This window comes from Gobio gobio, assembly GCF_949357685.1.
Source record: "Gobio gobio genome assembly, chromosome: 5".
NCBI lineage: Eukaryota > Metazoa > Chordata > Actinopteri > Cypriniformes > Gobionidae > Gobio > Gobio gobio.
This window is the reverse complement of record NC_137101.1, coordinates 7,516,112-7,543,955: the sequence shown is the minus strand read 5'-3', so window position 1 is coordinate 7,543,955 and position 27,844 is coordinate 7,516,112. Positions and strand designations below refer to the sequence as shown.

Genomic DNA, 27,844 nt, shown 5'->3' with positions numbered 1-27,844 from the left:
CACAACACACACAAAAGACGAACCGAAAACGGGACAGGATGTCACAAGATGCGACCCTAAAAAGGACAGGACCTGTTTTTTCTCGACATAGTCGCGATGTTGCCCATCACAGTTCGGTACAGGCATCAGAACCACGTCTCCTAAACCCCCTTTACACATCTTATAAGCTCTTCACAAGTTCTCAGCTGGTCAAAATACCATCATATGTAGCTACGCACATACAACAGGCACATTTAGCCCTAAACGCAGCATTGTTTTAGATGTTTGGTAAGTTCCGTCGCAAAATACACATAATAAAAGCTGAACAATCAGGTTGTGAACATATCCCTATGCCTTTAGGTTCTGTGTTAAAATGCCAATATGAATGCTAAGTGAACCAGGACTGCATTTTTTTTCTGTTTTGTTCCGGGCCAAGCGAACCAAGTGAACCGATCTGGAAGTGTGAACACACCCTAAATTTTGTTTTTGGGGTCCACTAGAATAGGTTTTCATGCTTGATTTCCCCCCCCCAAACAACTCAATATTTTTCACATATTTTGCATTGTTGCAGCACCTCTCTTCCCAATCTGGCAGTCTCCTTCCTTCTGAAAAGCTGCAATGTTCTCTGATTGGTCGACTGCAAGCGTGTTTGGGAAATGTCACGCCCTTTATCATAATCGTGAGTTTCAACACACTACTAACTCAACCAGGCCCTGCCTTTTTATTTTGCATAAGCCTTGGGTGGGAATTATATAAATGACGAATATTGTTGCGTGTTCGTCCCTGAAAAAAAGCTCAAGACTACAATAGAGGCATTTAAGGGATTTCTGAAACAGTGACACTGATATAGAGAAGAACTGCCTTTGGAGGGACTTTGTGCTTTGTAACTCTGCAGACCTTTTTCAACAGCAACACTAAATAAAGTTGAACATGTAAGAATATTAAGCCAAATCATGAAACAAGTGCAAATCCAGCCCACAAACTAATGTAGTACATCACAGTGTTTGTTTATAACTCTTGAGAATGTATTTTAACGTCCGAAGTAATACAAGCCATTTCTTCCATTCATTTCCCTTCAAGTGGTCCGTCTCTGCGGTCTCCTGTTGTTCCTCTGCGGTGACTCTGTCCTTCACCTGTGGTTCTGGCAGAGGAGCACCTGCAGACAGCCACCACATCAGAGGTGTGAGAGTCTTCATCTCCGCCTCTGTCTCTTCATCCGTCTCCCCCTGCCTCAACAGGGAGTTAACACTGTCTCACCGCGTGTGCCATTCACCCGCTCTAATTCTCTCTGACGGCTCAAACAGACTCGCTGGTCTTTCATAAAACCTGCTACGGACACGTGACAGTGGTCGGGCTGTAGCATTTGTTTAAGGGTTTTATATTAAATGATTTCAGTATAAGTTGCACAAAAATAGCAAAGGAGAAATCAATATAAGACTGGGAATCTTCAGATTTGTTTGTACATTTCTGTGCTGATTTTGGTGGAAAATCCAGAATAATGAATGTAAACATGGTAAATGTGTTAAATGAGTTGAAAGTACATCGTGTCTCCATAAGCATGCTCTGCTTATATACAGGCTGTACTGGGATTACTGGGTGGCTTTTTTATCAGATGATGTGACAGAGTTTTATTCATGACGCTGAGTAATTTCACTGATTGCTGGAACAGTAATATTGGTGTGTAATCCTACCTGATGAAGTTCGGCTTTGTGCCCAACTGTTTTTATTCATTCATGTTAATGGAATATTAGAGTTTTTCATTCACTTGTGCTTGCTACTGTTAGTTACCTCAGGAATGGAAATGTCCACCGGGTCTATCCTGGTTTCAACATTAATAATAATCAGAAATGTTTCTTGAGCAGCAAATCAGCATTAGAATGATTTGTGAAGGATCACGTGACTCTGACGACTGGAGTAATGATGCTGAAAATTCAGCTTTGCACCACATTTTATAATGTATTCAAATAGAAAACAGAATTTTAATTTGTAATAATATTTCACAATATTATCATTAATATCATAAGAGACTTGTTTTTCAAACTTTTGAATGGTAGTGTGTGTATGTGTATGTGTATGTGTATATATATATATATATATATATACAGTGAGGAAAATAAGTATTTGAACACCCTGCTATTTTGCAAGTTCTCCCACTTAGAAATCATGGAGGGCTCTGAAATTGTCATCGTAGGTGCATGTCCACTGTGAGACATAATCTAGGGCCCTATGATTTCCGCGATCACCGAATCGCGGACGGAATCGCGGAATTGGCATATTAACGCGGAATCTATTGTTAACGCGGAATTTCCCGGAATTTGACATATTTGGAATGAAATGCGGTTTTGTGTGGGAGAAGAACGTATGTCTGGGGAAAATGCAGACCGGGGGAAGCAAATCTGGGCGACTCAACCCCTCCCGTCATTTCAGCTCCGCCTTCAAAACAATGAAAGTATGGTGAAGCGGCTCACCACCACGGCTCTGCTTTCATCAGCGGAAAAGTTAAGAAACTCAACGCTAAAGCCCCGTTCACACCGCCCTCAGTACAGAGCCGAGCAGTTCCCTCAGGTAGTGCTTGCTGTATTTTGCCTTGTTTTTAATGCACTTCAATGTACTGTATGGAAAATAATGCCTTAAATGAACTTGAGAGAAAATGAGATGCGCGGATCAGCGCGTCTTATGCTGCCTTCACGTGCTCTCGGAATTATCGTAATATACGAGTTTCCTAGGTAAACATTGCACCTGAACGCCCTCACATTTTGAAACTTGAATGCAATGCGCTCGTAATCACGACTTCAGAAGTCGGAATCATCAAATTTCCGATAGCACGTGAAGGCAGCATTATCCACATCATGTTCAGAAGCGGCTGTTCTTAAAGTGACAGGAGCACTGATAATGTCTGTCATTAATGTTCAAAGAACAACGGGAACAGAAGATTGTAGCTTTAATGATGATTCATCTATATTTCACTTATTATTTATGCAGTTAAGAAAGGTGTTGATAACTTTATTCAATTTCTGTGTAGACTATGCCTGACAGGGAAGGCCACAGGTAAATATAACATTTATTATAATGGGTTTATGTAAAGATTGTTTTAAGTTCAATTAAATTAAAAGTTATTTTTTAAAGCCTAATAAATGGTGAAATTGGTAGCTTTCAGTTATACTGTAATGTAACGTCATCAATGTTTCATATAGACATTAATATCAGTGATACTGGCCTTCATTCATAAAAATCCATTACAACACACATTTAAAATATGCTGTCTTTAAATTGTTTCTAAATTAATTTGGAGAGTAACTGAAATTATTACAATATCAAAATATTAAAAACTCCAATGTTTTTAATTGCAATTAATCATGATTAATTACAGAAAAAATTCAATTAATTCTGGGGTTTTTTTATTATCAATTCACAGCACTAATATCTAGTTGTGACTTGAAGTGCTTAGAGTGCAGTGTTATGTTGCAGTATTTGTCCTGAAAAGTAAATGTGATGTTTGTTACCTGTTTGATGTTTGTCATTCCTATTTTATGTTTTATGTTCTATTATATTAACATTAAAAACACTCTTTTTACGACTAAAATAACAGTTAAGGGTAAAAAAAACTGAATTTGCAAAAATTAAAACGGAAAAAAAAGGAATTAGCAAAAATTAAAACGGAAAAAACGGAATTTGGGAAAAAATAAAACGGAATTTGGGAAAAAATAAAACGGATTTCATAGGGCCCTAATAATCTAAAAAAAAAAAAATCCAGAAATCACAATGTATGATTTTTAAACTATTTATTTGTATGATACAGCTGCAAATAAGTATTTGAACACCTGAGAAAATCAATGTTAATATTTGGTACAGTAGCCTTTGTTTGCAATTACAGAGGTCAAACGTTTCCTGTAGTTTTTCACCAGGTTTGCACTGCAGGAGGGATTTTGGCCCACTCCTCCACACAGATCTTCTCTAGACCAGTCAGGTTTCTGGCCTGTCGCTGAGAAACACAGAGTTTGAGCTCCCTCCAAAGATTCTCTATTGGGTTTAGGTCTGGAGACTGGCTAGGCCACGCCAGAACCTTGATATGCTTCTTACAGAGCCACTCCTTGGTTATCCTGGCTGTGTGCTTCGGGTCATTGTCATGTTGGAAGACCCAGCCTCGACCCATCTTCAATGCTCTAACTGAGGGAAGGAGGTTGTTCCCCAAAATCTCGCAATACATGGCCCCGGTCATCCTCTCCTTAATACAGTGCAGTCGCCCTGTCCCATGTGCAGAAAAACACCCCCAAAGCATGATGCTACCACCCCCATGCTTCACAGTAGGGATGGTGTTCTTGGGATGGTACTCATCATTCTTCTTCCTCCAAACACGTTTAGTGGAATTATGACCAAAAAGTTCTATTTTGGTGTCATCTGACCACATGACTTTCTCCCATGACTCCTCTGGATCATCCAAATGGTCATTGGCAAACTTAAGACGGGCCTGGACATGTGCTGGTTTAAGCAGGGGAACCTTCCGTGCCATGCATGATTTCAAACCATGACGTCTTAGTGTATTACCAACAGTAACCTTGGAAACGGTGGTCCCAGCTCTTTTCAGGTCATTGACCAGCTCCTCCCGTGTAGTTCTGGGCTGATTTCTCACCTTTCTTAGGATCATTGAGACCCCACGAGGTGAGATCTTGCATGGAGCCCCAGTCCGAGGGAAATTGACAGTCATGTTTAGCTTCTTCCATTTTCTAATGATTGCTCCAACAGTGGACCTTTTTTCACCAAGCTGCTTGGCAATTTCCCAATAGCCATTTCCAGCCTTATGGAGGTGTACAATTTTGTCTCTAGTTTCTTTGGACAGCTCTTTGGTCTTGGCCATGTTAGTAGTTGGATTCTTACTGATTGTCTGGGGTGGACAGGTGTCTTTATGCAGCTAACGACCTCAAACAGGTGCATCTAATTTAGGATAATAAATGGAGTGGAGGTGGACATTTTAAACGCAGACTAACAGGTCTTTGAGGGTCAGAATTCTAGCTGATAGACAGGTGTTCAAATACTTATTTGCAGCTGTATCATACAAATAAATAGTTAAAAAATCATACATTGTGATTTCTGGATTTTTTTTTATTTAGATTATGTCTCTCACAGTGGACATGCACCATGATTACAATTTCAGACCCCTCCATGATTTCTAAGTGGGAGAACTTGCAAAATACCAGGGTGTTCAAATACTTATTTTCCTCACTGTATATCACAACATAGTTGCATTTGCATGATATCCATCCATCCATCCATCTAGAAGTCTAGCCTGTTAATCCATTCATCCACCCATCCATCCATCCATCCATCTAGAGGTCTAGCCTGTCAATCCATCCATCCATCTACAAGTCTAGCCTAACAATCTGTTCATCTATCCATCCATCCATCATCCATCCATCCATCTAGAGGTCTAGCCTAACAATCCGTCCGTCTATCCATCCATCTTGAGGTTTAGCCTATCAATCTGTCCATCCATCCATCTAGAGGTCTAGCCTATCATTCCGTCCGTCTATCCATCCATCTAGAGGTCTAGCCTATCATTCCGTCCGTCTATCCATCCATCTAGAGGTCTAGCCTATCAATCTGTCCGTCCGTCCATCCATCCATCCATCTAGAGGTCTAGCCTGTCAATCCATTCATCCATCCATCTAGAAGTCTAGCCTAACAATCTGTCCATCTATGCATCCATCCATCATCCATCCTTCCATCCATCCATCTAGAGGTCTAGCCTAACAATCCCTCCGTCTATCCATCCATCCATCCATCCATCATCCATCCATCCATCTAGAGGTCTAGCCTATCATTCCTTCCATCTATCCATCCATCCATCCATCCATCCATCTAGAGGTCTAGCCTATCAATCTGTCCGTCTGTCCATTAGGGCTGGGCAATTTTATCGATTCTGCGATATAAATCGATATTTTTTCTCCCAAGAAAGTATCGATTTTTAAGCCGCGAGTATCGATACATAAGTCCCATTCAAATCCCCGTGTTTATCCCCATTTGTGTTGCAGGAAGAGCGATTTGGTCAGCCAGCCGCTAGTATCGCTGTAGAGCAAGTTACCAGTACTACTAACTGTACGCCGACGTCTACCTCTTCTTGTTTACGGAGTCAGAGCGAGGAGATTCAAATAAATGGCGGCGAATATAAATCCAGCGCCTTCATGCTTAAAAGCAGATGTGTGGGAGCACTTTGTGTTTAAAAAGAAGAAGGAAAGCGACGACTTAGACTCAGGGGTCAACAACATGAGTCGCCCGCAAGGACCACAGGAGTTGCCCGCGGGTCTGTTCTAAAAATAGCTCACTATAGCAGCTGCGTTCAGTCGCTTCCGTGTTCATTTAAGCGCAGGGCTCCAGACTGAAGCCGAATATATACTAGTGTCTGTAAATAATAAACTGCAAAATACTATTTAAATATTACTCCTGCATGTTCTGCGTCTGTGTGGATGACGAGCGCCGCGCGCGCACTCGCTTTTGTAGTCTCTGCCGACACGAACACAAACCTCACTTCATGAGAATTTACCGTTTCATTTGAGAAAACTGGCTGCGTCTCATTCTGCTCCTGGTTCAGAAGTCAGGGCACTGATCAGGACATAAGTCAATGGGCTGATCCCTGATCAGTGCCCTAACTGAACTAGGGAGCTGAATAAGACGCTCACCCACTGTCATATCATCATGAACACAGACACTGGTAATCACGGCAACTCGTCAAAATAAAAGTTCGGTTTAACGTGAAGAGATTGACTACAGATTGTAGCCTACAGTACATTTAGCTACGTCTCTATGTAATAATAATAAGTCTCTACTAATAATAATAATTATGAAATAAATAATACTAATTATATAATTATTAATGGTTGCTTATTTTTCACTTGATCTTTCATTTATAAACAATGTTTACTTTTAAACAGCATACAGCCTTTACATGTTTATGTATTATTTACTTATGATTATCATCATATATAATAAAACATTTATTTAAAAAAAAAATAGTGGTATTGTACCGACTACTGGAATTACTACTATACTCTTTCAGGTGTAAAACAGTTTGGATAGTTGTTAATATGAGAATTATGATGCATTATTTAAGAGTTTTAAGTAGTATATACTAAGTAGCTCTCTGTGACTTTCTTTTAAAAAAAGTAGCTCTCAAATGAAAAAAGGTTGGAGACCCTTGACTTAGACAAAGCATTGCGGTTGATTTGCAAGCTGTGTGACACAAACGTGAAATACTACCAAATGTCAGTGTCAAGCTAAAAAAGCTGTCAAAGAAACAGAACAGGCCACTTGCTGCAATTTTTAAAACTCCATTGTTAATTGCAATACTGCACTTTATTTACTTTTCAAAGGCTTGTAAGCTACAGTTTGCACTGTTTCAATAAATGGAACTAATTTTCTGAACACATCTTTGATTCATTTTGTCCAGCATTTGCAAGCTGTAGACTCTCTGTCCAGTCAGACATATATTGTGTAATTGATGATTTTAGTTTTCAGTTCAGTTAATTCAATCCAAGTAAATGAAACACTCACAAGATGTCACCAAAATCACTCTGTCCCCTTTAAATCTTTCAGAAAATGATGTAAGAGTATCGAATTATATCGAATCGTATCGTTGGCTGAATATCGTGATATATATCGTATCGTGAGCTGAATATCGAGTATCGTATCGTATCGGGAGATTAGTGTATCGCTACAGCCCTACTGTCCATCCATCCATCCATCCAGAGGTCTAGCCTATCAATCCGTCTGTCTATCAATCCATTCATCCATCCATCTAGAGGTCTTGCCTATCAATCCGTCCATCCATCCATCCATCCATCCATCCATCCATCCATCCATCCATCCATCCATCCATCTAGAGGTCTAGCCCATCCATCCATCCATCCATCCATCCATCCATCCATCCAGGGTCTAGCCAATCAATCCGTCTGTCTATCAACCCATCCATCCATCTAGAGGTCTAGCCTATCAATCCATCCATCCCTCCATCTAGAGGTCTAGCCCATCCATCCATCCATCCATCCATCCAGAGGTCTAGCCTATCCATCCATCCATCCATCCATCCATCCATCCATCCATCCATCCATCCACCCATCCATCCATCCATCCATCCATCCAGAGGTCTAGCCTATCAATCTGTCCGTCTGTCCATCCATCCATCCATCCATCCAGAGGTCTAGCCTATCAATCCGTCTGTCAATCAATCCATCCATCCAGAGGTCTAGCCTATCAATCAGTCTGTCTATCAATCCATCCATCCATCCATCCATCCATCCATCCATCCATCCATCCATCCATCTAGAGGTCTTGCCTATCAATCCCTCCATTCATCCATCCATCCATCTAGAGGTCTAGCCCATCCATCCATCCATCCATCCATCCATCCATCCAGAGGTCTAGCCTATCAATCCGTCTGTCTGTCTATCAATCCATCCATCCATCTAGAAGTCTAGCCTATCAATCCATCCATCCATCCATCCATCCAGAGGTCTAGCCCATCCATCCATCCATCCATCCATCCATCCATCTATCCATCCATCCATCTAGAAGTCTAGCCTATCAATCCATCCATCCATCCATCCATCCAGAGGTCTAGCCCATCCATCCATCCATCCATCCATCCATCCAGAGGTCTAGCCCATCCATCCATCCATCCATCCATCCAGAGGTCTAGCCTATCAATCCGTCTGTCTATCAATCCATCCATCCATCCATCCATCCATCCATCCATCTAGAGATCTTGCCTATCAATCCGTCCATTCACCCATCCATCTATCTAGAGGTCTAGCCCATCCATCCATCCATCCATCCATCCATCCATCCAGAGGTCTAGCCTATCAATCCATCCATCCATCCACAAAATATTGGAGACCCATGGTCGAAGCATGGGACTGTTTCAACTTTATTTCTCATAGTTGCAACCTTATTCAATACAATGATGACTTTTTATCTCACAATCACAATTTTATTTCATATTTTAACCTCTATATCACAATAACCCGTTTTATTTTTACTAAATAAACCTGAAAACGGGCTAATCCAATGAATTTATTAAATTCAGTTTTGCTTTTTTTGTTGCTCTCAAGTGAAAATATCACAATGCAGTCCTGCCACTAATGGAATCAATAAATGAAAAGATGCAGAGGTCAGAGATTGAGACCTAAAGCGAGTTTATCATGCCTAGGAAAGGTAAATATTGCGGCTGCACGTGCAGCTCATTTGCATTTGCTCTCTACACACATGATCTTTTCACCACAATTAGCTCATTCTGCCTCTCTCCTGGCTTTTTTCTCTGTGTAATGCACTCTGCTCGCTAATAATAGCTCGATATATATCTCGTATATCTCTCTCCAGCTGTGGTCTGGGAGGTTGTGTGTGTGTGGGTTCAGCCCTTTATGCACTGATAGCACAGGGTTACGGCAGCCCAGGCCTCATTTAGCAAATGATTAATTCAATTAGGCAGCAAGGACCTCAGGTGGAAAACGAAAAACCAGGAGGCCCCTCACGTCACTGATGCCCTCAATACGCTGCCCTCCGAGAGGTGGAACAGAGGAGATCTGGCCCCGCTTTTACCACACTAATGGAGGATTCAGGGTCCTGACACACATTAGCGTTGCATTCAGACTGCTGTTTTCAGCACACAACACGTTTACCTGATCATTACCAGGAGAGCCATCTGCCACCGTTGCTCTGTGTTCACAGATCGGCTTTTTGGGACATGTAGGGATTGGCGTATTTGAGTGGCACAGGTCACAGATAGCAACTGCATATTGTCTGAAAGAATACTCACTGAGCTGCAGGTCATGCATGTGTTTTTTGACTTGATTGAGAGATGTTTATTTACATTTCACGTGCTTTTTAGAATGTCGAAGGGCTAATTTTCCATTCAAAATTGTGGTTTAGGACATCCATCCAACCATAGAGTAGAGATGAATCATGATGGGTGACTAATAGTCCACAACTGACTAGTTGATTGAGTGTTTATAGATTATCTAGAGTTTTCTTCTATTATTTTATTTTATTTCTCTTTAGTGCTTGATTTATTGTGCTGAGCTTTAGCTATTAAAGGGATAGTTCATCCAAAAATGAAAATTAGCCCATAATTTACTCACCCTCAAGTCATCCTAGGTGTATATGACATTTCTTCTTTCAGACGAATAAAATCTGAGTTATATTACAAAAGTCCAGGCTAGGGATGCACCGGTTGACCGGACAAAAATCGGAACCGGACGGTTTTCGCTTCTAGTACGCGATCTGCAACCGGCTGGTTTTCTTTGTATTTTTCTGCCGATTTTTCCGGAAGTGCGCCCGCATGCACATGCGCCTATATTGCAATCATTCGCAAACATGTCACTTGTGTGTTACAAACGGAAACTTGAGAACTGAGGGAAGAGACGGGGAATGAAGAGCCGCTTTCCTGCGCGAGCTTACCTCTCCGCGCCCTGCACAAGCCTAGATAGTGAGCGTTTGTTCAGCTCAGCTTTTCACGTGTTGGATCTGATGAAAACGAAACGGACTACCATGTGACAAAGCCGAAATACTTCTTTTTGTAAAGAAGAACATGCATGCACTTTTGAAATGAAATACTATCAGTTCTGTATAGGATGATCATTTTTATTTTACCTTAAAATTACATTGAGTTAATTTGATTTAAAAAGCACCTGCTGCAGCATCTTTGTTTTTTTCGTTGCACTTAACATCATTTGATTTAACATTTTGGAACAATTATATACTTTGGTTTTATTATTTAATTTCTCTGGTAAATACTTTTTTTCTTTACACTGAATTTAAAAACAAATGCTGATTTAAGTAACATCTTTGTTTGGATTGCAGCATATGCAGTTGTTGCCTTTAATTTCACATAAATTCAACCCAATTCAATTTTGTTGATTTCAGATTGCGGACTTGTTTTCATTGGCCAAAAGCCAATTTGGCCTGTTAAATACCAAATAAACATCTTGTTCATGTATACTTTCATTCTTTTATTGTGCAAAAAAAAATAAATCGCAAATCGGTATCGGCCAGTTTGCTTGAAAAAAAATTGGTATCGGAATCAGCCATGTAAAATCCTGATCGGTGCATCACTAGTCCAGGCTAATCCAAGCATTACAATTTGATTTATAGTTGCTCTGTTTTTGAAGTCCATAAAAAGTGCATCTGTCCGTAAAATAACGTGCTCCACGTGGCTCTGGGGTGTTAATAAAGGCCTTCTGAAGCGAATCGATGCGTTTGTGTAAGAAAAATATCCATATTTAAAACTTTATCAAGTAAACTTTCGACCGACCGCCTTCCCTGTTCAATTTATGGAAAAAAATTTTAAAGTTCCCCTGCTGATTGAAAGACTAACGCGACCAGGTCCGCTCGTCATGACGTCACGTACTCATCTTGAGTTTCACTTTCAACATTCAACACTTTTCCATGGAAGGCGGTCGGTCGAAAGTTTTCTTGATAAAGTTTTAAATATGAATATTTTTCTTACACAAACGCGTCGATTCGCTTCAGAAGGCCTTTATTAACAGAGCCGTGTGGAGCACGTTATTTGATGGGCAGATGCACTTTCTATTAAATGTGATGATGGATGAATATTTGAGTAACCCACTATTTTGTAGAGGGGGGTCAAAATGACAATTTCCACCTGAGATTTGGAGCCAAATTACAGTGGGGTAAAAATTACTTTAGAAAGATGGCAGCATCATTATTTTACTTTAACAGAGAAATTCATAGGTCTTTTAGTAAAATCTGTTGACTTTAGCAATCTATGTTGCATTATATGTCAATGATGACCGTTCCAAAATTAGAAAAAAGCAGTTTTCAAGTTTTTGCCCCCAAAGTTTGCATACCTATAACTCAAGAAGTATTAAAGGAACACTCCACTATTTTTGAAAATAGGCTCATTTTCCATCTCCCCTAGAGTTAAACAGTTGAGTTTTACCGTTTTTGAATCCATTCAGCCGATCTCCGGGTCTGGCGGTAGCACTTTTAGCATAGCTTAGCATAGATCATTGAATCTGATTAGACCGTTAGCATCTCGCTCAAAAAATGACCAAAGAGTTTTGATATTTTTCCTATTTAAAACTTGACTCTTCTGTAGTTACATTGTGTACTAAGACCGACGGAAAATTAAAAGGTGTGATTTTCAAGGCTGATATGGCTAGGAACTATACTCTCATTCTGGCATAATAATCCTTGGGTACAGCAGGCGCAATGATACTATGCAGCGCCTGAAAATAGTCCCCCTGTGCAAGCAGGTTGTCACGGTGCTGCGTAATATCATTGCGCCGCTGCATCCATGTTACGCCACAAAGTTCCTTATTATTACGCAGGAATGAGAGTATAGTTCCTAGCCATATCGGCCTAGAAAATCCCACCTTTTCATTTTCCGTCGGTCTTAGTACACGATGTGACAACAGAAGAGTCAAGTTTTAAATAGGAAAAATATCGAAACTCTTTGGTCATTTTAGAGCGAGATGCTAACGGTCTAATCAGATTTCATGATCTATGCTAAGCTATGCTAAAAGTGCTACAGCCAGACCCGGAGATCGGCTGAATGGATTTGGAAACGGTAAAACTCAACTGTTTAACTCTAGGGGAGTTGGAAAATGAGCCTATTTTCAAAAAAAGTGGAGTGTTCCTTTAAAGAGTGTTCTTACTATCCTTTTTGTTTTTGGTTCTCAACCAACTTTTCTTTTAGTATCTTAATTTTAAAGGCCTTAGGCTATATGGTTTAATTCCAGAGATATCAGGATCTTGATATGGCTCCAAGAGTAAACGGTTGAGTTGAGTTGACACAGAATGACCCAGCTGTGATTGATTATTTTACCTCCACGTTTCACTTCTAAGTGGGCCCTTGTCCAGAATAATCTGCAAAGTAGATCAGACTTTATTGGACAGTTAAAAGTCTGGCTGTGAACATAGTCATTTGAAAATTATAGTGACTATTCTTGCTCTTCTGGAGAGGTTAGTATAAAGTGGACTTTTGGGACTCATTTTCCAACTCAAGCAGTTTCTGTAGGTGTGCAGTCCACCGGAGTCCATCTCAGCCCCGAGCTTTGCTCTTGATGGTGGGGCTATTTTCAGCAGATGGATGGGTCAGATAGGGGAGAGATGCGTGCTTCCGATTCCTCCCCCGCACCCTGCGCCAAACGCCGAGGTTAATTATGGAGGTGTCAGCAGCCAGAGGAGGAGAACAGAGAGAAGAAAGAGCTAGAGGAGGTTTATGTACAGGCAGGAGTGGGATCCAACCCTCCCACATACTCTGCCAGTGATGCTCTTAATCTCTCTCACTCACACACAAAAGCATCACCGTCACAGTTATATGTAATTATACAGTCCGATCCCACACGCTCCCACTCGCGGAGCCGCAGAGCGCGCACGACGCGGTATTGTCACGTTAGAATATATCTGACTTGAGAGAACATCGCATGCAGTACAGAGAGTTCACCTGCCTCCTATAAAACTTGAGTTTGATTCATTTTCGTGAGAGTCAGTTTCAAATAATCCATTCAATAATTTGTTTGCACGGTGCTGCGGCATTTTTCATATACATTTTTTTTTTGTGAAGAATGTTAGTTAGTAAACATTACTGTTTGCTAATTTGTACGTTTATATTTGTGCATTGAAATGCAAATAATAAAATGTGTTAATTTGGTGATGAAAATGCAGGAGAAAAAATTTTGAACTAGATTTTTCCCGTATTTTAGTTCTTGCATTAAACATTGTAAAAGGGTTAGTTCACCCAAAAATGACATTTCTGTCATTAATTCCTCACCCTCGTGTCGTTCCAAACCTGTAAGACCTTCGTTCATCTTCAGAACACAAATGAAGATATTTTGACCCCTGAGGTGACCTTTCCATAGACAGCAACACAACGACCACTTTCAAGTCCCAGAAAGGTAGTAAAGAGATTGCGTTGGAGAGTGAAACGAAAGACAAGAGATTGTTGAATAAAGTCCCGATTTTTGTTTGTTTTTTGCGCACAAAAAGTATTGTCGCCGCTTCATAAAATTAAGGTTGAACCACTGTAGACATATGGACTATTTTAAAGGGATAGTTCACCCAAAAATGAAAATTAGCCCATGATTTACTCACCCTCAAGTCATCCGAGGTGAATATGACATTCTTCTTTCAGACGAATAAAATCTGAGTTATATTAAAAATGTTCAGGCTAATCAAGGCATAATTATAGCAGTAATAGTTGCTCTGTTTTTGAAGTCCACAAAAAATGCATCTGTCCATCAAATAACGTGCTCCACGCGGCTCCGGGGTGTTAATAAAGGCCTTCTGAAGCGAATCGATGCGCTTGTGTAAGAAAAATATCCAGATCTAAAAATGTATTTAATTTTTTTCTATGGCTGTGCATCAGCTGTCCCCGCGCCATCACTTCCGGCGAATAAGGTCAAAATACATGCAAAATACTGGCCGGATCATAGATATAATACATAGATTCCTCATTAGTGCCTGCGCGGATCGGTCGATTGAGGCATCTACGTATATATATCTTTAATCGCGGCAGTATTTTGACCTTATTCGCCGGAAGTTATGGCGCTGGGAATACTAGATGACATTCGTGACATGACACGAGACGCATGGTTTAATAAGGATTCGTATGTCTATGTGTTTTTACTCTCATTGCTCTCATACTCTAAAATATCCCCATTGACATGCATTATATGACAATCACACTGCAACGGTTGGAGTTAAAAAACTTCATTTATGTTCTACTGAAGAAGCAAAGACACCTACATCTTGGATGCACTGGGGGTAAGCAGATAAACATAAATCGTTTTTGGGTGAACTATCCCTTTAACAATCTCTTTACTACCTTTCTGGGCCTTGAAAGTGGTCGTTGTGTTGCTGTCTACGGAGGGGATCAGAGAGCTCTTGGATTTCATCAAAAATATTTGTGTTCTGAAAATGAACGAAGCTCTTACGGGTTTGGAACGACATGAGGGCGAGGAATTAATGACCGAATTTTCATTTTTGGGTGAACCAACTCTTTAATCTAATTGGCTACAATGGCTTTTCAGTTGAAATTATTTTTCCTCTTTGAAGTCTTTTCAGAGCAAATGCATAATTATCAATAAGATACATTTACATGTATTGCATTTGGCTGATTATTTATCCAAAGCGACCTGTATATGCAGGGGAATCGAACCCTTGACCTTGGTGTTGCTAGCACCAAATATATATATTATTGTATATAGCATATGCATATAGAATATCGTGCAATTATCAGTATATAGCTAAAAAAAACTATGTTGCTCAGCCATACTGTCGTGGTGTTGTTGTTACTAATCTCTGAGGGACTGAACTGACTTGGTTTCCTGTGATTGTTGTTGGCCAAAAGGCAGACTTGAATGTGTGTGTGTGTGTGTGTGTGTGTGTGTGTGTGTGTGTCAGGTCACAGACAGTCAAGGGAAGGACACAAAAACCGCAGGGGGTCTGGACCTCTCCCTGAAAACACCGGGAAATGTGTCACAGCTGTTTCTGTTGCGCCGCAAAGCAATTGAAACAACAAATTTTACATGCAAGAGCAAACTGTGCACATAACACTATTATTTTGTCTGCGATAAATGTCAGCATCAGAGAAAAATATCACTGTTATTTACAGCTTTAATAAAGAACTGCTGTCCATACGGTTTACCCGCAAGGATTTGTTTTTGATGTGAGATGCTATGCTTTTAAAGTATAATGAATCCATTCATCTGCAGAAATGATTTGCGCTGTTTGCTAAGACAAGCATCGCTATTACTATTGCTTAAATGTGATTTGAACAAGCTTCATCCTTACAATATGTGCCTGGCGGATGATAACCAGGTGAAAAAGAACTATAGACTTACATTGAAGAAGGGATCTGAGCCATATCAAGAGAAGAGAATATCATTTACTTGTGGGTGAGCTTGTTTAACTAAACCGCTAAGTAGCCACCCAGAACACCCTAGCAACCGCGTAGCAACAAGATTAAAAAACACTCCATAGCAATGCAATAAAATAGTGTCGAGTTTTACAGGAGGAAGCACCTCTTCATATTTTCTTTAGAACATGTACAAATCTATTTCACTTTTATATATTCAGTCAATTGAGTGACTGAATTCAGTTCTTATTTTTTAAGAATCACCTTTTTAATTTCCCCTCTTGAGTCTTTCAGTGAGTTGGAGGAACATAAAATGTGTGGCAGGAAGCTGGTGTCGCTACGCATGAGGATCTTTAACAGGAGAAAGTGTCAGAAAGCAGAAGAGACTGAAATGAATAGAGCGAGAGGCGATTACCCAGGAGCACTCGGATCCGCGTGAACGGCACTCGCCAAAGCCAAACCACCCACGGCCCCTGCACCCGCTGCACTGCACAAAAATCTCTCTCTTTATCAGTATTTTTGTCTTGTTTTCCAGCAGAAATATCCGAGCATTCTTAAAAAAAAGCAAAATTATGAGCTAATCAGACTGTGAAAAAGACGAGAGGAGAAAAGACGAGGGGGAGGGAGATGAATGTAGGACAGAGGGATGGAGGGGGGGAGTGTCTGTGCTCCTTCATGTGGTGAAGGACGAGGTGCATGTGGCCCACAGCAGCTGGTCTGCCGCGCGAAACTGAAGTTTGACCCTGACGAGAAGGGTAGGGAAAGAAAGGGAAGGAGAGAGAAAGAAGAGACATAGATGAAGCTAGAGTTAAGGCCAGGACACACCAAGCCGACGGTCGCCCATCAGGCAATGTCGGGCTGTTTTTGAGCGTTGGTCGGCTCGAGTGTTCTGCACTGTTGGCTCTAGTTGGACGGCGTCTGTGAGAGAGAGATCTCTAATGGGAAAATAAAAGCAAAAGTGATGAAAGCGAGGAAAGAAGTCAAGACGGTACAAACAGAAAGCTGTTATAATTTACGTCATCTTACCTGAGCATTCAAATGCACAAATATTTTCATAACATGAGCCAACTGGAATGAAGAAAGTGATAAGCGTGATATGCAAAACGGTACGCTAGCGGGATTTATTTACGGTTTGTATAAGGGCTGCACGATTAATCGCAATTAACCCGAAATTAGGGTTGCGCAATATATCGAAATATCGCAAATGTACCGCAATGTATCGCAAGGGCACGCAATATGCGAATGATTTTAATAGGCTACTTCAACATTGTGAAAAGTTTACATTTTAGGTTGATGCATATATCAGAAGTAACACGACTGTTACTTATGTGACTTGCTTGACGTTAAAAAGAGTTATTAAACACAATAACTTGCAAAAAACAACTCCTTGCTGTCTCGCGCTGTCTGACACGCACACGAAACGTGCGCTCAAGCCGTTCTTTTTTTCACTCAAACTGTCAAATACACACAGTTATGTCTTGATGAGTATTCATGTAAACACAGTCGGTTATGCTTTAAGTGAAAGATATCAGTTGGGGAAAGAAATAGATTTTACACCCTTAAAGCAATATCGTATCGAATATCGCATTATTTAACAAGGATATCGCATATCGCATTTTTCTTCAATATCGCACAGCCCTACCCGAAATCGTTTTTTTGCTTAGTGCGATTATGAAATTGCAAAAGCTGTGATTTATTTATTTTTATGCGCAGCTTGTCAGTGAAGCGCGGCTCTGTGATCAGTAGTAAATGCAGCTCGATCTCTGAAAGCACTGCGAGTTTGAGTTGCTTATAACGTGCATTTGAAAAAGCAACACGTGTCAAACATCTTTCCAAAACATGAGAAGCATTTGTTCAACGAAAGACAACATTTAATAACATGTTTTTACTCCAAACTCACTTCATAATGACAGTTGAGCATTCTTCTCTGAGATGATGTGGCTTCTTACACAGAATAAGGCACATAACATACTATTTCATAGTAATCTATACAGTGATAAAGGCTATGTTGATTAGCATTGAAGTATAAATATACTTTATTACCATGAAAATACCCCTGAAGGCTTGAAGGACTGTAACCTCAGCTAAAGGATTGTTAGGAACACCATACTAATACTGTGTTTGACCCCCTTTCGCCTTCAGAACTGCCTTAATTCTACGTGGCATTGATTCAACAAGGTGCTGAAAGCATTCTTTAGAAATGTTGGCCTATATTGATAGGATAGCATCTTGCAGTTGATGGAGATTTGTGGGATGCACATCCAGGGCACGAAGCTCCCGTTCCACCACATCCCAAAGATGCTCTATTGGGTTGAGATCTGGTGACTGTGGGGGCCATTTTAGTACAGTGAACTTATTGTCATGTTCAAGAAACCAATTTGAAATGATTCGAGCTTTGTGACGGGGCATTATCCTGCTGGAAGTAGCCATCAGAGGATAGTCATAAAGGGATGGACATGGTCAGAAACAATGCTCAGGTAGGCCGTGGCATTTAAACGATGCCCAATTGGAACTAAGGGGCCTAAAGTGTGCCAAGAAAACATCCCCACACCATTACACCACCACCACCAGCCTGCACAGTGGTAACAAGGCATGATGGATCCATGTTCTCATTCTGTTTACGCCAAATTCTGACTCTACCATCTGAATGTCTCAGCAGAAATCGAGACTCATCAGACCAAGCAACATTTTTCCAGTCTTCAACTGTCCAATTTTGGTGAGCTTGTGCAAATTGTAGCCTCTTTTTCCTATTTGTAGTGGAGATGAGTGGTACCCGGTGGGGTCTTCTGCTGTTGTAGCCCATCCGCCTCAAGGTTGTGCGTGTTGTGGCTTCACAAATGCTTTGCTGCATACCTCGGTTGTAACGAGTGGTTATTTCAGTCAAAGTTGCTCTTCTATCAGCTTGAATCAGTCGGCCCATTCTCCTCTGACCTCTAGCTTCAACAATGCATTTTCGTCCACAGGACTGCCGCATACTGGATGTTTTTCCCTTTTCACACCATTCTTTGTAAACCCTAGAAATGGTTGTGCGTGAAAATCCCAGTAACTGAGCAGATTGTGAAATACTCAGACCGGCCCGTCTGGCACCAACAACCATGCCACGCTTAAATTGCTTAAATCACCTTTCTTTCCCATTCTGACATTCAGTTTGGAGTTCAGGAGATTGTCTTGACCAGGACCACACCCCTAAATGTATTGAAGCAACTGCCATGTGATTGGTTGATTAAATAATTGCATTAATGCGAAATTGAACAGGTGTTCCTAATAATCCTTTAGGTGAGTGTATATGGCAGATTTCCGCTGCACATCTTGCACTCATATTTTCATGATCAAAGTGATTCCACACTTTCAAATCCATAGTTTCACTTAATTTTGCCGGTTGGGATGGCATGCTGTCCTACCGCTAACCAATCAGACCTCAGGTACCGATATCGATCATCACTGTCATGTCCGAATATTCGAGTACTCAAGTACTTGTGCACATCTCTACTGTAGACCAGAGAAGATGTTGAGAAAGACTGTAGAAAATGTTTCATGTCCTCTCTTCGAAAACATGCCCTATATATCTGTAGAGGAAGGAAAGAGGGGCCGAGAGAAAGACTGAGGAACACACTGTCACATCGCTATGAGGAAAGGACATGCAAACACTCTGCTGTCCCTCATGTGAGAAGACGATATGAGGGAAGACAGAGCAGAGACAGAACGGACAGAATGACATGTAAGGGATGACAGTCATTAGTGGACTGTGGAGGGAATGTGTGTGTCGCTGCGTGAGGCTGGGAGGTGATGGATATAAATATCTGAGCGCTGTTGTTTGGGGAGTTCAAGCGGGAAAAGCCCAGGCTTCCTGTCTGACCGCTATACCAGCAGGATGGGAGTTCTGTTACACATTTTATTCACAATGCTCTCAATGCATGTTGACGTTGTGCTAACGAATATATATGAATGCATTGGGCGAACAAATGCATTTAAAACACTTGAAAGCTAGTCTTTCCATTAGCGCGCACATGCATAAACCATTCTTAGATTGGTCACAACTACACATACATGTCACGCGCAGATACAAACACATTCTGCCAGTGAATGGTTAGTCTGGATTTTGCATGGATTTTTTTATCATGCAATCAGAAGACGCAAAGTTAATTTAGCTGAAATCACTGAAGATGTGAAGATCATTTATCTGTCAGTGAATCAGGCTTGCTGAGCTTTTCCATCACCAGCTCCACCGCAGATGTTATCTGGGTTTTCAAGAGCGAACACGACATCCCGAGAAGGATAGCAGTAAAGTTTGTTCTGTATGTGCGAAAATGTCATGTGAAATAACCAGGGCAGATTCCAGTGCCATCTGATCTTACTATTACTGTAGGAGACCGTGTCAGGGAAGAGCTTGAGAGGAGATATGAACCCTGGAAAGAAAAAAAAGGTAGACGTCACTAAAAAAACCCTAATATTTGTAATGTGTTGTTCCCAATTAAACTTAAATTATCACATTATATAAAAAGGGTGAAAAATATTCAAGTGTGTTGTGTTTAGAATACATTAAATGCTAGCTATGATTAACATTGACAAGCAAAAAAGGCAATTATGAAAATAAAAAAACTCTTACAATGTCATTTCCACCATTTTGTTTAGTGTATAAACTAGAGAGAGTGTGAAAAGTGTTTACAAGAATTTATTTCTCCAGTTTAGAATACATTAAATGCTAGCAATGATTAACATTAACAAGCAAAAAAGGCAATTATTAAAATAAAAAAAACCTACAATGTTATTTCCACCATTTTGTTTAGTGTATAAACTAGAGAGAGTGTGAAAAGTGTTTACAAGAATGTATTTTCTCCAGTTTAGAATACATTAAATGCTAGCTATGATTAACATTAAAAAGCAAAAAAGGCAATTTTATTAAAATAAAAAACTCTTACAATGTCTTTTCCACCATTTTGTTTAGTGTGTATAAACTAGAGAGAGTGTGAAAAGTGTTTACAAGAGTTTATTTTCTTCAGGTCAAAACTGTCAATAGGTGAAGTAACCCATATATGATTGGATCTGCCCACGGATGTGTCCACCTACCTCTTCTATTTCTTCCCCATGATCCGGTCACAAGTGTGATGTATGTGCTGAGTTTGCGTGTGTGTATGTGTTTGTGTGTAGCTTTCCTGCTATTGTCAGTAGGTGTGTGTCAGGCTGCAGTGACAGAGCTCAGGGGCAAATGAGAGAAATGTGTCTCCATCCGGCACACACATGAACACACACAGTCACAACAACAACATCACAGACACACACATTACATACAAAAAGACCCTGACCTGAGGGAATTCGGCCCCGACACATGCAAACTGAATGACTAATACCCTGGCCACACATTTATTCATGAAACATTTGTGTAAATGCAGTAGTTTAGAAACGGCATCCTTGCCTTGGGACAGAGTAAGCAGCCAAAGCATTCGTAGTAGCATAAGGGTCTGAAAATGTTTCTTTCTCTTCTGAATTGCAGCAGGTGTGATGCTGAAATCAGCATGTTTCTCTGAGAACATTTCGAGGATAGTGCACAGCAGCAATGAATGGCTCTGGAAGACTTTATAAGCAAGCATTCATTTACCACAGGGGCTGGAACCTTTGGGGTCATTGTAGGAGTGCTTGGTTCAAAAAAGCTTGGGAAACCCGGAATTAGTAGATGCTTTTATCCAAAGTGACTAGCAGTACAGTATTGCAAGGACAAAGTCCTCAGTTGCTGCTTTGTACATAAAAAGAAACAAGTTATCCCCAGAGGAATTCCTAATGTTTTTATGGCTATACAATCCCAAATGTGACACAGTTTAAAGGCACAGTATGTAAGTTTAGCTGCTAGAGGTCACTTGTTTAAAACAGATGACGCCATGAAGGAGCGTGGAATCATGGGAGTTGTAGTCTTGACCCTATACCTCCACAGCCGGTGGAAAGGAATCCGGGCAGAAATCATGTTCATGAATGAGTGAATGTATGAAGCAGGACGAGCCGAGAGCCTTTGGGAGCGAATGCTAATGAGCGAGACCTGCGTGAAACACCGGTCTCTAAGCTTTTATTATGCTTATGCTGCAGTTGGCCGCTTCCGCTCTTTTCGTTGTGTATGTAGGGTAACGCAGCGCTGTTTTATATGATTAAAACAATGATGCTAAATACATTTGAGTGTGTTGAAAGTTGTTATAATGCTACTCTGTGTGTTCGCTCGGTGGCTGGTGTGAGAGACTTGTTGCACTTTGCAGTAATGTAGATATTATGCTGCGTTCACACCGAACGCGAATAGAGCGTCTGGCGCGAGTGATTTCCATGTGAAGTCAATGGAAAGGCGCGTTGACGCACGTCTGGAGGTCCTGCGGCGCGATGGACGCCTTTCGCGTGGCGCAATGGACGCGATTCCGCCTCATTCGCGTGTCCCGTTCGCAGGAATGACGCGAATTGGACACAAATTGAGTGTCTTGCGCGATATGCGAGTGGTGCTTTTTGTGCATTCATGCGTTTGAAGCGAATTCGCATCTGACGCCTGAGTTGAAAAATCTGAACTTTGGCGTCAATTTGCGCCACGTTAACCAATTAGGAGCCTGCTTGCTGCTGTCACGTGGTAAAGTGACGTGATGAGAAACCCTGCATAATTTAAAATACTACTATTGTGTCACAAAATGTAGTTTTAAGACATATTCAGGTGGGAATGTAGTTGTTTAAAGCTCAAATCTGTGGTTTATTTGTAAAGAGAGTGCCTATTATAAAAAAAGAATCTTGTGTTTGTGGAGTTGTGAGATCCAGGCAATCACCGGGCGCTCAGAGCTCATTAACCCCGGCGAAGGCAGCCTTTCCTCGGCTAGTCCTTCTGACGTTTGCCGCTGGCTCTGATGTTCTGTAGTGGTTCATCTTGTGTGTATCTAACGGGTGATCTTTGGTGTCATGAATCTATAATTTGTTGTCTGCCAAATCGTTTTGACTGAGGGCAAAGACAAGTTTCATAACTTTTTTTTTTAAGGATATTTAAATATACATGCAGTGAAGATAATGTAGGAGTTGCCTGGACCACATTTGTGTGGCTATTAATGTTTAATATATATTTTTAATGAAAATGAAAAGAGGCAGAGTGGTGTTTTATGACATATTTCTCCTGAAGCGCCTTGAACGCGCATCTATTTCGCTTCAAACGCTCAATTTATACTTTGCGTATAAATATAATCGCGTTTACACCAAACGCGAATAGAGCGTCAAAATCGCGTCTACCGCGTCTAGTTGGACGCTTGAACATTTTGCATCCATTCGCACGTCTACAGTGAATTGGACAGACGAATGGATGCAAAATGTTCAAGCGTCCAACTTGACGCGGTAGACGCGATTTTGACGCTCTATTCACGTTTGGTGTAAACGCAGCATTAGAATATCATATTTATAAAAACAGGCTGACTAAATAACTGTTGCTAAATGACATGCAATTAATTTGTAAATATATTGTATGATGGAGAAAGCTCTTTCTGATTATGCGATGTTAGCCTCTTGACAAAATAGCGTTGTCTCTGAGGCATGGTAAAAATCATCAAGAAACCCATGTAACTGTGTCACGCTGTATTACAATGAGTAGTTTTCTGTTGAAAAATGTATCTATCCAAACAGTTTCTCGCCTGTCTAATAAAATTAATACTATATTGAAGAGTCTTTTGGTGTTTCCATGTTTCTACAGAAATCAAGGGTAGCTCGGATATGACGTCATTGACTGGCGACTAGAGATGGGTATCGAGAACCGGTTCCGTTTTAGAACCGGTGATTCAATAAGAAATGCGAATTTCGATTCCGCTTTTCGGTTAATGTGTGCGCATTTTATTGTGATTTTTAACCATTTGAGCGCAAAAAAGACACGCATGCTGCTTTTTGTGCTGCAGACACACACACACACGTTGCACACACACACACAAAACGGCTTCTCATAGTGAATGAAAAGTGTGCGATAATGAACTGAGTTCTCTTACCTGTCTTTTTGCACAGCATGCGAATGGACAAGTACACACAAAATTGTCAGAATACTCTCGTAAACACAGTCGGTTATGTCGTTGATGGCAGATTGTCTTGATGCCGTCTCTATGATAACGTTAATCAAACAACAAAAGACGAGAAAATTCACTTGCTGTTCTAGACAGAACAACTTTTAACTATATTTGTAATTGTATAGCCTATATTTGATTAATAAAGTGCAGTGCTATTTGATTTACAGTTTCTGTACCTACCTGAAAAGTTTATTTCAACCCTATCTTTGTTCAATTGTATTTATTTGTACAATTGCTCAATTGTTTATTAGTTTTAATTACTGAGTGTTTACTTGTCTTTAATAATGCTTGAAATTTATTTATTGAATATATATTTTTTTTGCTATGGTATTTTTAAACCGTAGGCAAACGTTGCTAGCATGTTAATATTTGTTAATGGTATTCAGCTACAATAGCCTAATAATAAATGTGAATGATATCTAAGGTTTGTTTTTTTACCCTATTGGAATCTAAATTAGGAATCGATAAGAATTGGAATCCATAAGCAGAATCGGAAACGTTAAAATTCAAACAATACACAACTGTACAGGCGACGCAATGACACGGTCCGTAATGCTGGGTAATAAAATAGCTGATTTCTCTGGATTTAAACATTGTTGAAAACGTTAAAAATCTTACAAATTGTGCCTTTTTAAGCAGACTCGTGGGACACCTGCGTACTGGTAATTTGATAAACCGATAAAAAGACGTGTCCTAAAAATGAAGTGCTGTTAATGTGTTGTGTGATGTTCTTATCAAGAACATTCTGTATTGCCTCTTGAAACATTCTTGTGTTGTTCTGTTCATCACGTTCTTATCAGGACGCTGCTGGCTTCAGATAAAAGCACGATGATTGAATTAGCACTGATCACCGATCGGCCCAAGATTCCTCTCAGTCGTGGGGTCTCGCTGGAGCTCTGTGTACACGTTGAGGTTGTTATACTTATTACTTTTGGCACATCTTTCTCTCGCTTGCGCTTCACCCCCCAGTCTCAGTCTCAGATCTTAATCTCTGGAGCGAGAAGGAGGCATGAGGAAAAAAGGTCCGTGTCAAGGACATCCTGCTCCGATGAAAATGAGGAGAGGAAGAAGGATTGTGTTGTGGAGCGCCAGTAGCCTTGAGGAAGTTGGTAATGGTGAGGCTCAGAGAAGCTGTCCTTCAAGTGCATGTTCGCCAGGGCCCCGCGGGCGGGTAGGATCACAGCGAGCACACTGACCCAGTTATAGAGTTGCAAGGAGAGACTGAGCAATGCAGAAGTAGAGAGAGTGACAAGATCAGAGACTCTATCTGCAAGCAATTCCAAAAGATCGCTTCCAGATCATTCTTTGTCCTCATGTTACTTGGTTGACATCATTGGTGACATAGACAAGGATCATTCCTTTTCAACCTTATTTTTACTCTATCACAATAGCCGCGTTTCCGCTGTCAGGCCAAATGTAGGCGTGCTAGTGTGTGCCAGGGCCTGTCGGGTTTGTCACTTCTGGGGCTTGATCGGGCCTCGCTAGGGCGAATGGCCAGAGTTTTTTGGCCCACCGAATACCTTGGTCCAAAGCGGGCAAGCTCGGGCTTGACGAGTGGTTACGAACAAAGGCATCTGAGTCTTTACAGCAAGGCCATAACCATGTCTTGAACATTGGAGGGGACCAATTGTTTTTTTTATATATAAAGCATAAAGAAACAGAACAGTGAACAAAATCCTAGGTCTAATTCTAGTTGGGAAATAGTCATTTTGGGACTATTTGCAAACAATATTTGAATTTGAACTCCTTAGTGGTCTGGTGGTAGAATTGTTGTAAACTGTGACAAAGGTTTTCGGGTTCTCTAATCCGCCCTCATATAGTTTTTTTTTCTTCTTCTTCTTCATTAAAATCAATGAGGTTCATCAATGATTGTATATTAAAGGGTTAGTTCACCCAAAAATGAAAATTCTGTCATTAATTACTTAATTAATTAATTGAATCAGTGAGTCGAATCATGATTCGGATCGCGTGTCAAACAGCCAAACTGCTGAAATCACGTGACTTTGGCGATCCAAACCGCTGAACCGACTCACTGATTCATAACGTTTCGAATCTTCATGATGCCAATTGTTTTGAAATCGGTCATCTCTATATAAGTCGTTATTTAGGTTTTTTTTGCACACAAAAACTATTCTCGTCGCTTTATAAAGTTATTGTAGAACCACTGTAGTGAGATGGACTTTGTAACGATGTCTTTAGTACCTTTTATGGGTCTTGAGAGTGTAAAGTGCATTGTGCCAATGGAGGCCTTTCTGAGCCATCGGATTTCAACTAAAATATCTTCATTTGTGTTCGGAAGATGAACGGAGGTCTTACGGGTGTCGAACGACATGAGGGTAAGTAATAAATGACTAACCCTAACCCTTTAAGAGCAGGGACACATGTGTGTGCATTTTGTTTTGTGATTTTACCGGAAAGAATAGTCTCCGCAATGGCATTAAGCGATAGATTGATGAGCTTGTCTGTGTGTGAAGGCTGTGCACAGTGCACAAGCCAAAAGAGAACGTAAACCCCGCCTACTTTGATTTGATTGGCCATCTCAATAATTTTGACATTGACGAGCGCTGTTAGACCACTTAGGCAAACCAGACTAAAATGTATTTTTTAAACCTTTTTGTCATCCTGACAACAACATACAGAGCGCTACATAATGAAGGACAGCAGGAATTTCAAATATTGGGACAATTTGGCGTTTCCAATTATTGGGGGGGACTTGACAGAATTTGGAAACACTGGACTAGTCAAATCATGAAAGAACTTGCTGGCGTACATCACTCACCAGACACTAACTGAACAACATAGATCCATGACTGTTAGCTGTTTCATAATCAGATTCCTCACAAAAAGCTTTGCATCATCAAAGTGTGAGGTCAGAAAATGAAGTCACATCCTGTAGAGTCACTCAATCAGTCTGGGCAGAGCAGAGAGCCAGTCGAATACTCCTTTAGATTGACAGATCCGTGGATAAAGTGTCCCTTTTGTAACAGGTTGCCCATAGATTGCCTTGCATAAGGTCACCTTGGGTTACATAATAGTCCTTAAAATAGCTCAAAGTGCTAGACGTGGGGCTGACCTTGTGGTTCGGTTCTCTGGGGGTAACGATGGCAATGATGATTGTGAGAGATTCTTGTCTGTCTCTGGTGACAGGACAGGATCTGACACCCGTACACGCCCCCCGGTTCTCAGGTATCCTCCGTCAGGTCTCGGCTATCTAACGGCCTGATGATCTCAGCGCTACACTGGCAGCGGGAGGGTGTGCGCGATTGGGTGTGTTAGGCGTGCTTGGGCTCTAGCAGGCAGCCATGTGTAACAGTGATGTCAGCCTACCTTGCACCGGTGGAAGCGAGCCTTCTTCTTGCCCAACATCGGATGCCGCTGGAGAAGAGGTAGGAAGCGCACCGGTAGTTAGGAAAGGGGGACACAAATTGAAAAGGCAGAATGGAAGGATGATCAGGGCCGGGAAGACCGTAGAGGAGAACCGAGTGTGCGGGAAAGGGCGGAAGCGGAAGGTGACCTGGTATCGCCGGCTTCTGGGCTACAGGTCAGTGCCAGTTTTGGGCTGTCTTTTCAATCCGTTTCGACCAGGTGTTGCAACATATCATTTCGGCAGCAGAACTCCACACTTTTGCTTCTTTTCTTAGTGAGATCGAGAGTGGGCGGTGCGGAGAGATGATATCATAGCTGTGTATGTGGGTTGACACCTGACTTAAAGCGTGGAGGGAGTTTTCAACCCACACACAACTACAAAACCTAATTGGCCGAGACAATGGGAGAGGGGACAGAGATTATGATGCTGACAACAAGATTTAAGACTTAAATACACCAACGGTGGCGTGTGTTGGACTGTTGCCATGACTACACAGGAGGGATGATATTACCGCAGGGTATCGTGGGAGGGAGGGAGAGTCAGCGTCCACTAAATTGAATGCCCATCCCCAGCGTTTGC

At 41.0% G+C, this 27,844-nt stretch overlaps 1 protein-coding gene across 11 annotated transcripts in view; it reads left to right on the top strand.

The window, feature by feature from the left end:
• The window catches only part of dgki (diacylglycerol kinase, iota), a 90,310-nt gene that overhangs the window by 6,841 nt on the left and 55,625 nt on the right, over positions 1–27,844 (top strand). The window contains exon 1 of one of the 11 annotated variants that reach the window (XM_079817987.1): positions 27,319–27,439. The exons of the other annotated variants lie outside the window; for them this stretch is intronic. Within the exon in view, the coding sequence (XP_079674113.1) occupies positions 27,345–27,439 (95 nt within the window). The 5' untranslated portion in view covers positions 27,319–27,344. Of the gene's footprint in view, positions 1–27,318; positions 27,440–27,844 lie in introns of those variants that run through there. 11 annotated transcript variants of the gene reach the window in all.